This window comes from Megalobrama amblycephala, linkage group LG24, assembly GCF_018812025.1.
Source record: "Megalobrama amblycephala isolate DHTTF-2021 linkage group LG24, ASM1881202v1, whole genome shotgun sequence".
NCBI classification, from domain to species: Eukaryota; Metazoa; Chordata; class Actinopteri; order Cypriniformes; family Xenocyprididae; genus Megalobrama; species Megalobrama amblycephala.
In genome coordinates, this window is record NC_063067.1 from 15,890,916 (window position 1) to 15,903,277 (window position 12,362).

The window sequence follows — 12,362 nt, forward strand, 5'->3', positions numbered from 1 at the left end:
AAAAAAAAAAATGCAGCCATCTTCAGTCTTTCTTTGAATGTTGTCAACCTCCTGATATACTTACGACTTACTCAGAAGGACAAGGTGTTGATGGCTCTCTCCATCATTATATCTTTAACTCAGCATATCGATTTTCCCCTCATTATCTTCCGTTCCCTCTGCAGATGTGTGTCATCATCGGCTGCTCGCAGGATGATGAACCTGTTGACTCATTCTCCCCTGCTCATTCATAAATGATTCTTGACCAAGAGAATTCCAGAAAAAACAGACAGGTTAGAGAGAAAGGGAGCATGAGAGATGCTCTGTGCGTGAGTCAGAAGAGGCTTGCAGCACTGCAGCGGTTCCTGTAACAGCAGTGGTCAGGCTAAACACACCCATCCAATCCATCAGCCTTCATTCATCCTTCGCCCATCCTTCCATTCACACAATCAAAGCAGCGGGGAGGGTGGGATGGAGAGAGAGAAGCTGCGATAGAGAGAGCATCCGCTGCTGCAGAAAAGAGAGGGGGGGAGAGCGGAGGAGGAGGAGGAGAGAGAGTGTATCAGTGCTGCCGGAGAAGAGCGAAAAGCTACAGAGAGAGGGCAGGGAAGAAGGTGCGCTTGTCTCCGATTGCAACATTCACTCTCTGTCACATTGACAAGGTGTGTGTTCGGCTTCATTTCATTCTGTCTCTCTCTCACACATACACACACATACAGCCGTGGTGCTGCAGAGACAAGCTGTGAAATCCAGCAGCATCATCGGGACGGACTCACAGCATCAGCGCAGCGCTGATATCATCGGTCAGCACTGACAACAATAACAAGGAGCAGGGAAGACAACTACACAGGTACGACCACTGACACTCATGTGCTCATCAGGCAACAGATATCTCTGATTTTTGTTGTTGTATTTGCATCAGGCAACACAAAAGACCTCATAATCTTGTTTTCACCTTCTCGTCCCTCTCAAAGGCATCACGCTGGGGTCCGCAGAGTGCGCGGGCCGGCCAGAGGCCATGAGGCTGGTCCATAATGCAGAGAAACAGTCTTTCTCCTTTAAGAAGTGCTCTGCCTTCCAGTTTGTCAAGAGGAAGGTGCGTGTGTGAGCATGTGTGTGTGTTTGTTGGTTGCAGAACTTCTTTGGCTGGTGGAGACTTAAAAGTGCTGTTCAATCCGTGACTTGGCCAGGTGGATAGTGCATATGCTCTGACATGTTGCATTATGGTGGACAAACTTGGTTTGAATCAGGCTCGAGTTGTTTCCCAGATCTTTGCTTCTTTTTCCTATCAGCTCTCCACTGAATATAAGCTGCAAAAGCATAGAAATGTAGACATTTTGAGGTTTTTAAAAGTATTTCCTCTATGGATGAAGTGAGGCATTAATATTTGTCTGTGTTTATGGATATAGCAGGTGTTTATGGATTAAAAACAGGGTTATTATCGTTAATTAAAACTATTATACACATTACTGTTAAAGGGTTCACCCAAAAATGAAAATTCTGTTATCATCTATTCACCCTCAAGTTGTTTCAAACCTGTATGAATTTCTTTCTTTCTTCTGCTGAACACAAAAAAATATATTTTGAAGAATGTCGGTAACCAAACTGTTGACTGTTGGGCCCCATTGACTTACATAGTAAAAAAAAAAAAAAACTTAAACTAAAATTAGAATTGTTGCCTTGGCAATAAACTGAAGTAAGTAACTAAAATGAATTACTGGAAATAAATAAAAACTAAAAATGGAAATAAAAATAAATTAAACCTAAATAGCAGTAATACAAAAAAAATAAAATAAAATGACAAAAGCACAAAAGGAAATTACTAAAAACTAAACTAAAATGAACATTAAATCTAAAAATAAAAGCTTATTCAAAATATCAATAAAACTAAAATATTGTAAAACTGAAAGAACAGTGATTCAAAATATGTGCATATATGTATGTGGTTATTTGCAAATATTGTGTTTGATTTTTGGATAGGGATGCTATAATCTAGTCTAATTATTTTCATGTTATTGCCGATAATAAAATTATGTACTATTTAGTCTAAATAAATTAACTATATATATATATATATATATATATATATATATATATATATATATATATATATATATATAAATTCATATAAAAAATATCTAAAAATGTACAGTATGAAACATGAATATTTACTTTGCGATTTGCTAAATATTGTCATTAAATATATTATTAAATACTGTTTTTAAAGATTAAGTGAGCATTAGGTGATGACAAAGGTAATCTAAATTGAAAAACAGGGGAAATGAGCATGCACAATTAAATATTCAATATCAACCCATACAGTAACCTCTAACATCAGCCAATATCCGGTTTTATATTGTGCATCTCTTATTTTGTGAGGTTTATACACACAATGGGCTGTTTGTGTCATGAATGTGAGATTGACTCTATTTGTGAATATGCAAGTAAGATTGCCATGTCATTGACATTCATATTGAGAGCAGGGATAGTTATGGCTTTATTGTGTTTGCATTTAAATAAATTTTAAGAAACAAAAAATGAAACTGCTTATTCAGATTTGATTTGTGACTGCCGCAATGGCCAATCTGAACATGTTTTGAATTATTTATTTAAATATAATGTATTTGTTTTGGTTATAGGCGAGAAAGTGTGTGTGGTTTGGGACTGAGTCCAGACTCCTACATACATATACACACACACACACACACACATACACACACACAGACGCATACAGCAGATGGAGTGTCAGAGAGTGACTCAGTGAGATGGTTTTGTTGGATTATTATGTATTTATGTGTACACCGAGACAGAGAGAGAAAGAATTTTCTAGAGTGCCAAGGTTGATGTTTGTCTTTTGTAGGTCAGCTTGCAGCATTGTCTCGTACGTGTGTAGCATTAACACAACTGGAGTGTGCTGTGTATTTTGACTCTTGTGGGTTTGTTAACTTGTGCTGTGTCTTTGTATTGAGCAGCACACAAACGCATACACACACACACACTGATGTTTTTCTCTAGTGACTAAAAGTTTCATGGCTGCTGAGTCATCAGTAGAGCCTCTGTTTGGAGTGGTTTATTGAGTTGCTGTTGCTTCAGTGTTTGATTCCTGTAAGGAATGATTCATGTGCCTGACAGTCCAAATCATAACAATAACATTCACATGTCAAAGATGAGATAAGACAAGATTTTAGTCGATGAATATAATATTTTAGTTGGCAAGAAAGTGCAAAATGAAACCAAAGATTTAAACATTTAACTATATATATATATATATATATATATATATATATATATATATATATATATATATACAGTACAGTCCAAAAGTTTGGAACCACTAAGATTTTTAATGTTTTTAAAAGAAGTTTCGTCTGCTCACCAAGGCTACATTTATTTAATTAAAAATACAGTAAAAAACAGTAATATTGTGAAATATTATTACAATTTAAAATAACTGTTTTCTATTTGAATATATTTCACAAAGTAATTTATTCCTGTGATGCAAAGCTGAATTTTCAGCATCATTACTCCGGTCTTCAGTGTCACATGATCCTTCAGAAATCATTCTAATATGCTGATCTGCTGCTCAAGAAACATTTAATGTGTACAATTGTACAAAATATTTGTGTACAATATTTTTTTCAGAATTATTTGATGAATAGAAAGTTCAAAAGAACAGTGTTTATCTGATATCTAATCTTTTGTAACATTATAAATGTCTTTACTGGCACTTTTGATTGATTTAATGCATCCTTGCTGAATAAAAGTATTCATTTCTTTAATTTCTTTTCAAAAAAAATAAATAAAAATTCTTACTGACCCCAAACTTTTGAACGGTAGTGTATAATGCTACAGAAGCTTTGTATTTCAGATAAATGCTGTTCTTTTGAACTTTCTATTCATCAAGGAATCCTGAAAAAAAAAAAGTACACAACTGTTTTCAACATTGAAAATAATCATAAATGTTTATTGAGCAGCAAATCAGCATATTAAAATGATTTCTGAAGGATCATGTGACACTGAAGACTGGAGTAACGATGCTGAAAATTCAGCTTTGCATCACAGGAATAAATTACTTTGTCAAATATATTTAAATAGTACACAGTGATTTTAAATTGTAATAATATTTCACAATATTACTGTTTTTTACTGTATTTTTAATTAAATAAATGTAGCCTTGGTGAGCAGACGAAACTTCTTTTAAAAACATTAAAAATCTTAGTGGTTCCAAACTTTTGGACTGTACTGTATATATATGTATGTATATATATATATATATATATATATATATATATATATATATATATATATATATATATATATATATATATATATATATATATACACCAATTAAGCATAACATTATGACCAATGACAAATGAAGTGAGTAATACTGATTATCTCTTCATCACGACACCTGTTAGTGGGTGGGATATATTAGGCAGCATGTGAACATTTTGTCCTCAAAGTTGATGTTGGAAAAATGTGGGGTGTTCCTGGTCTGCAGTGGTCAGTATCTATCAAAAGTGGTCCAAGGAAGGAACAGCGGTGAACCGCCGACAGGGTCATGGGCGGCCAAGGCTCATTGATGCACGTGGGGAGCGAAGGCTGGCCCGTGTGGTCTGATCCAACAGACGAGCTACAGTACCTCAAATTGCTCAAGAAATTAATGCTGGTTCTGATAGAAAGGTGCCAGAATACACAGTGCATCGCAGTTTGTTGCGTATGGGTCTGCATAGCTGCAGACCAGTCAGGGTACCCATGCTGACCCCTGTCCAGGGGCGTAAATTTCATCGGACAGTAGGGGGGGACAATAAACATAAAATTTCTCAAGAGCAATTTTTGAAGGGGACACAAATAATACAGCCAAAATTTTACTTATAAAGGATATATGCAGGGGTTAAATTGGGCCGGGGCCGTCCGGGGCTGAGCCCCGGCACATAGGCTTATCAGGGCTCGACATTAACGCTTAATTTTTTGAAGGGGCAAGAGAAAGAGAGCTTTACTTGTCCTGATTAAAACATCAATAACAAAAATAGTTAGGGAATCACCAAAACGCAAGCATGATTCTATTACATTTAGTGTAAGTGGCGATTGATAATGGATAATATAAATATTTAATAATAAATATTTTATTAATGAATGATTCAGCATTTTGAACGAATCGGTTGAGTCAAAGATTCAGTAATAGCCTATTCCAAAACACCTGCCTCATTCTTGAATGAATCGGCCGTTTGAACAAATCGTTTGAATGAATGACTAGGACAGTCTCTTGCCACCACCTACTGCCGGTTCAGTTTCATGTTTAAATTTTCCCAACATTTCTTATTTGTATATTCAAAAATATTTAAAGAATATCATAAAATTATTTAATGCAGTTGTAATTTTTCAGTGTAAATTATTTAATTTGATTCATAACAGTCCTGCTTTATTATTCTTATTGAATTTATTGATCAAATGTAAAAAAAAAATGAAATAAAAGATGAAGCATGTAATAAGATAAGGGGAAAAAATGCCCTTGGGGTAAATATCATAAATATGCAGATATAAATATGCAAAAGCTGACGGAACACTGTTGAGAATATAGCTTCAGAATAAATTATATTTACACCAAAAAAAATCCAATTTTTTCCAGACAACTTTTTTGGTCAGACAAGTGACCAATTTACTTGTCCAAAGGACAATACCCTGTATTTTGTATTGATATGCTCTCCTTTAGGCCTACAGAAAGAATTTGTTATCAGATGTAGCTTTGCACACTGCCAGCATCTAGAATGATTTTGATCTGCATTTTAGTGTTCATAGCAGAGGGCTCTGTCGACTTATTTTTAGTTTGTCAATTGATAAGATTTTGTAGGCTTTGCATACACATGTGCACTCCTCGAAAGCCTGAAACCACAGAGCCCCCCACATAAGAAATCCCAATTTAACCCCTGGATATATGTAATGTTACACAGAAGAAAACCTTACTACTATTATTAGTGTAGCATGTAGACTGCCATTATGCTCAATGTTTCTCTTTGGTTCAATAAAAAACTGACTAAATTGACCAAAATATTCAAAATCATTTATTTATTGGAATATTTTTGAAGTTGTTTACAACCAAGTCACCAAAATACGATGAATACACTTTGAGCAAAACCCAACACACAACAGTAAATCTACTAGCCTTATTACAGTTCACATATTCTTATCACACTGTTAATTGTTGTTGGTGTGGGTGACATAGTATCCAACAAGCTATTGTAAACAAGCTACCAAACGCTAGGTAACATTATAATCGCTAAATAGCGGACTCACGGAAAAAAAAAATCATGTTATCATCTTGCTTTTTTTGTTATGACTAATTACTCAGCGTCGTCAGCATTAAAGCAAAAATAACCACTTCATCCGATGTTTTTGAATAAAATAGCCTTAACAGCCTACTTACTAGAGCTCCTCTCAACTACTGTCTGTCTTCTCTCCCGCCGGCGCCGCCCGATTTCTACACGCACGAGTGTGACGTGCGCGGTGGACCAAACCACTGTGAGGCAAGGGAGGGGTCACTCAAAATGTTTCTAAACTTAAAACGCCTGTTTGCGTTTGTATTGCTTTACTTACACAAATATTTTAAGGATATATCATTTATTTACAATACTTAGAGTGGTTTTTAATTATATTTTTTGGGGGGACAGCACTCAGATAGGGGGGGTCATGTCCCCCCCGTCCCCCCCCGCGATTTACGCCCCTGCCCCTGTCCACCACCAACAGTGGGTGGCGGAGAAAGTGTGATGCTTTGGGCAATGTTCTGCTGGGAAAGCTTGGGTCCTGCCATCCATGTGGATGTTACTTTGACGCATACCACCTACCTAAGCATTGTTGCAGACCATGTACACCATTTAATGGAAACGGTATTTCCTGGTGGCTGTGGCCTCTTTCAGCAGGATAATGCACCCTGCCACAAAGCAAAAATGGTTCAGGAATGGTTTGAGGAGCACAACAACGAGTTTGAGGTGTTGACTTTGCCTCCAAATTCCCCAGATCTCAATCCAATTGAGCATCTGTGGGATGTGCTGAACAAACAAGTCCGATCCATGGAGGCCCCACCTTGCAACTTACAAGACTTCAAGGATCTGCTGCTAACATCTTGGTGTCGGATACCACAGCACTCCTTCAGGGGTCTAGTGTCTGTGCCTCGACAGGTCAGGGCTGTTTTGGCAGCAAAAGGGGGACCAACATAATATTAGGAAGGTGGTCATAATGTTATGCCTGATCTGTTTTGGACAAAACTTCAGCTGCATGTTCATTGTAGGAGACTGATCACATGGATGTGACTATTGTGAGTCAAAGTCATAGCGCCACCAACTGGTAGCAGGAAGTGTGTCACTTTCGAAAATGCTTTGAAATCACCCTCTTATTTGTACCCGATTTGCTTCAACCTTCATCAGTATAATGTCAAAACAGGGCAGATGTAGTCTTGTGAAAGGATTCTTGATATCTTAAATACTGTTGCCATGGGAATATGTCCAATTTTAATAATATTCTTGGGTGTTTTTGAGGCTCTTAGTATGCTTCAAATTGCATGAAACTGGACACACACATCAGAGTTGTCAGCCAGTAGACATGGGCAAAACCTTAGAAATGACTTAATTTTGCACTTTCTTGCCAACTAAATTATTATTTTCGTCCACTATAATTTCATGCCATTTACAATTTACAAAGCTGCTTTGAAACAATTACCAATTGTAAAAGCGCTATATAAATAAATTTGACTTGACTTGACTTGACAATTAAAATTGTATTTGAGGGTAAAACTGACTAAAATGAATGAATATGACATGATGAAATATTGATAAAATGTAATCATTTAGTTTTTTTTAAATATTTAAAATGTTTTATATATTATTGAGAAGAGAAGAGAAGAGAAGAGAAGAGAAGAGAAGAGAAGAGAAGAGGAAGGTCTTTGAAGCTTAAAGCAAAAAGACTCCCGAGTGCTAGTGTACAGCCACAGTGACAACACACGATGACATAACATTGGAAATCCAATCAAAAGAGGAGAGAGCGAGAGAGAGAGAGAGAGAGGAAGAGAGCAGTGAATTGTTGGGATTCTTGACGGTACAGTGTGATTGTTTATGTATGTAGGACATTGAGAAGCATTGTTTTCATTAATTTGAGGATTTTTCCCATTGTTTTCTTCATTCTAAATAAAGACAAACGTTTGATCTTATAGACATTGAGAAACATTGTTTTCATTAATTTGAGGATTTTTCCCATTGTTTTCTTCATTCTAAAAGAAGACAAAAGTTTGATCATATAGAGCTTTGAGATTTTTTTTGCCTGGTTGTTTGGCAGCTGAATGAAATGAAGTGAGAAGTGGAAATCTCTCAGCCTGTGCTCGCCGTGAGCTTCAGGATTTCCTGGGGCCTAGAAAATTGCTTTTCTCTCAAGGGATTGAAGTCATTAAATGCATTGTAAACTACAAAGAAGACATACGACCCTGTGCCCTGCCTCTTTTAGTCAGTCACTGCTGGTGATTTGGAGGACGGCTTTCAGATTTCATTGTTTAGCTTGTAAAGACATACATGTACTGCCCTGAGATGCCGTGTTCTGTTTAATCTGCTTCTACAGGAGCAAATGCACCAATCCACAATTCACATTCACAGTTTGCTTCAAACAATGAACAATTCAAGATGTTTTGACATGACAAAATATTGTTTTCTTAGTTACTTTGAAAAACATGGTTTTTGACAAATGGGTTTCTCAAGAGCCTTTTGCATAACAAAATGCTCCATCGCACATGAAAGAAAATCACAAATCTCTTTAATATCTCAATTGTTTCTTCTAGATGAGATTAAATGGGTTGTAGATGGAAACTTTTACTTTTTACTTTAACAGTCTCATATGCCTTTTATCAGAAGAGATCTCAAACATTTCTCATCACCATGTATTTTATTACATTAAGTGATTTTATTTCATCTTATTGTTATATTTTACATTATTTTACATTATTTTAACTCAAAACTCTTAAGCATTATTTTGTATATTTTTATTATATTTTTTATTTTTAAATTCACATTTTTATATTTTATTTTCAATGTTTTGGATAAAACTTCAGCTGCATGTTCGTTGTAGGAGGCCGATCTCATGTATGTGACTATTGTGAGTCAAAGTCATAGCACCACCAACTGGTAGCAGGAAGTGTGTCACTTTCGAAAATGCTTTGAAAAAACCCTCTTGTTTGTACCCGATTTGCTTAAACCTTCATCAAGTATAATGTCAAAACAGGGCAGATGTAGACCTGTGAAAGGATTCTTGATATCTTAAATACTGTTGCCATGGCAACACGTCAAATTTTAATAATATTCTTACTTTTTACTTTAACAGTCTCACATGCCTTTTATCAGAAGAGATTTCAAACATTTCTCATCACCATGAAAATAGAAACAAGTGAGATGACAAAACTCTTTCCTCTGTGATTTTATATCCAAATCCAAAATACTCTTCCTAGATGTTGTCAGTAGAACTCATGGTTTTATAATCATTTAATGGAAATCAATTGAACTTTATTCATCACCACATGACCAGTAGAATTTGTTGTCCTGGAATTAGTTTGTTAGGTGGCTACTCCAGGTCAAGTTAAACACTAAGCTACTTGTTACCACCCCTCAGCCTTGATTTACCATGCACCATCACCCATTATATAATGTACAGATGCAAAACTCTGTCATGTTTTGCTCTCAGGTGCGCAGGTGGATGAGGAATCCAAAGGTGAATGTGGAGAAGGTCCAGGCTAAGGGCTTCCTGTCTCCATGTCCGAAATGTCAGGAGGGGCAGGAACTGTGGTACACGCACTTCCCAGCTCCTTACGGCTGCTGCCACTACAGTCCTGGAAGATACTACCTCCCTCACCCCCCCAGCCCTCTCTGTCAGCCCTGTGCCCCCTGCACACCCTGCCAGCCGGACAAGAACAAGACGTGCAAGGTCAGGAAACTGTCTGTTTATTAACTTATCGGTCATCTGTTAATTGTTTATTCATGCATATATTCATCCTTCTGGAGGAATTCTTAAGATTTCAGGCATCTTGAGTCTTGCTTGACTGAAACGTTTTAAAAATAAATTTAAATTGCACTTAAGAGCTTTTAGATTTTAAAAACTGAGGAAAGTTTTACAGACGCAAAGGAAAGGAAACTATATAAAAAAACCCCACCTGGAATATTCTTTTAAAGGGGACCTATTATGCAAAATTAACTTTTTTATTGTTTTTGAACATAATTGTGTCGGCAGTGTGTGAACAAATTAACCCCATTGTTGTAAAAATCCATCCACTCCATTTGTTATTTTCCCCATAAACTCTGAAACAAAATGTCTCAAAATTAGCCATTCAGGAATGTGCTCCAATGTGACGTTACATTGGAACAGGCCCTGCCCATTACTTGCATGGAATCTGCCCTATTAGCTTAGCTCCTCCCCCGAGTGAGCTGTACACAGTCCGCCATGTTTATCTCCTTGCCAGATCATTTAACAGCAACATTAAAGTAAGAAAATTATTCTTATTAAAGCTACTAAAGTTATTCAGTCAAGAACAGTGAGAGATTTTCTGTTTTTCTTCTGTTGTTTGATTCATATTAACAGCATTTACAGCAGTTGGTACTATATATTACGCTGCATTCACTTTAATACACAGATCTAATATACACATGATTTCTTTCCCTGCTGTTTACGTTCACTCACATAACTGACTGTGTTTATGTGAACTTTTGTGTTTTTGACATAACCTTGTGTGTATTTGACAGTTTAAGCGCAATAACACATGAAAGAGAACTTAGTTTAATACTCACGCAATGCGCCGTCTGACAGCCAGCTTTCTGTGTGCGTGCGCTCAGAAAACCATATATCAGAAGTTTAAAGTGATATGGCTTTAAAACACGTAAATAATTCATCATGATGATGGAGAACTGCAATGTCTAGCTTATCGCAGTTTACAGAAAAGTGAAGAGAGTCCAAATTATAAACACGGCCTAGTAATGGCCATGCCATTTATATTTCAGGACCTACAAAAATGCTCTTGATGTAATTTTTCCCTATTTCGCTTGTTTATTCTGATCCCTTGCGGTGCAAGCTTTTAATCTTAGCGTGCCGTAGGGATGCATAAGAGGCTGTGCATGTTGTCTTTCCATTTAGCAATGCTAAACAGCTTCTCAGGGTTGGCCTAGGTTAGATGAGTTGAGCGCGCTCTCTCACTTTCTTCCACAGTTGCTATTTTGAATGTTTGATTGGCTCTCAGACACAGTGAATGTTAGAAAGATGACACAGAGCTCAGAGGGAGTCTGTATCTCAGTCTTTCCTGCAGAGAGAGAGAAAGAGATCACACATGACAGCATCTCTGCTCGCTATATGCAGCCTCAGTGCTGTTGCGGTTTATGTAACAGACAGACTTTGTGTTGTTATTTAAGAATGTATTTATATAGCAAACTTTCAGAAACGTGCTGTGGTCAAGCTCTAGCACATTAACTGTATTAGCATATAATTTGAATATTTACACAGTGGCATGAAAATTAATAGTATGGAAACAGGATGGAAATTAAGTGATAAAGTTAGCCATTGCTCAGGAAGTCACAGGAAGTGCCTTTTGTTTGGACACTGCAAATACCTAACAGAATGGAAAGTAATGTTGGGGACTCAGCATAAACCCAGTATAAACTCAGCATATTGTTTACCAATTAAAACAAAATTGCCAAGAAAACCTTTGTTTGAAACATTTTAATCAGAGAAAGAAATACACGAAGAAACATTAGGAAAACTCACCCTATGTGATACTGTAATAAATAAACTAAACAGCAAAATCACCAGAGTTAAATCAATTCTGCTCGGAGTACATATGGTTCCTCTCTAAATAGTGGTAAAGTAACACTGAAGCAGAGTTAAAGTTAATGAGATAATTAAGTGATTAATTAAGTGAGCATTAGTGATGTACACCTGCTGTTAACAAGCAGAATCACTGAAGAAAAGATCATTTTCTTAAGATCTTGAGAGATATAATGTCTTTTAACTTCAGTTGATTTAATCTAAGACTGTGACTGAAGTCAGTTGTAGTTCTTGTGTTTCTCTTTTCTTCAGTGATTATGCTTGTTAACAGCAGGTATTCATATCAGGTGTTCAAGATATTATGACTCATTTTAACAGTAATGTATGGAAAAACATTTGAAGAGTTATGCAAATAAATTTGAATTGAGCTGAAAATGTTTATGTAATAGATATATATAATATAAGACATAAATACATGTAATACAAGTATAAGTATATTTAATACAAAGATTTTATACATTTATTACATATTCTCAAATTAAATTTACAAAGTAATTATTGTCTAGATAATGTATTTTATTTAATAAATGGTTTACTTCAAT

At 36.1% G+C, this 12,362-nt stretch overlaps 1 protein-coding gene across 1 annotated transcript in view; it reads left to right on the forward strand.

Moving 5' to 3' along the window:
• The first annotated feature begins 448 nt into the window (after nucleotides 1–448).
• sgk1 (serum/glucocorticoid regulated kinase 1) overlaps nucleotides 449–12,362 on the forward strand; it is a 32,504-nt gene continuing 20,590 nt past the window's right edge. Inside the window, exons 1-4 of the mRNA XM_048177533.1 lie at nucleotides 449–593; nucleotides 699–829; nucleotides 954–1,075; nucleotides 9,697–9,936. Of these exons, the coding sequence (XP_048033490.1) occupies nucleotides 998–1,075; nucleotides 9,697–9,936 (318 nt within the window). The 5' untranslated portion in view covers nucleotides 449–593; nucleotides 699–829; nucleotides 954–997. The remainder of the gene's footprint in view (nucleotides 594–698; nucleotides 830–953; nucleotides 1,076–9,696; nucleotides 9,937–12,362) is intronic.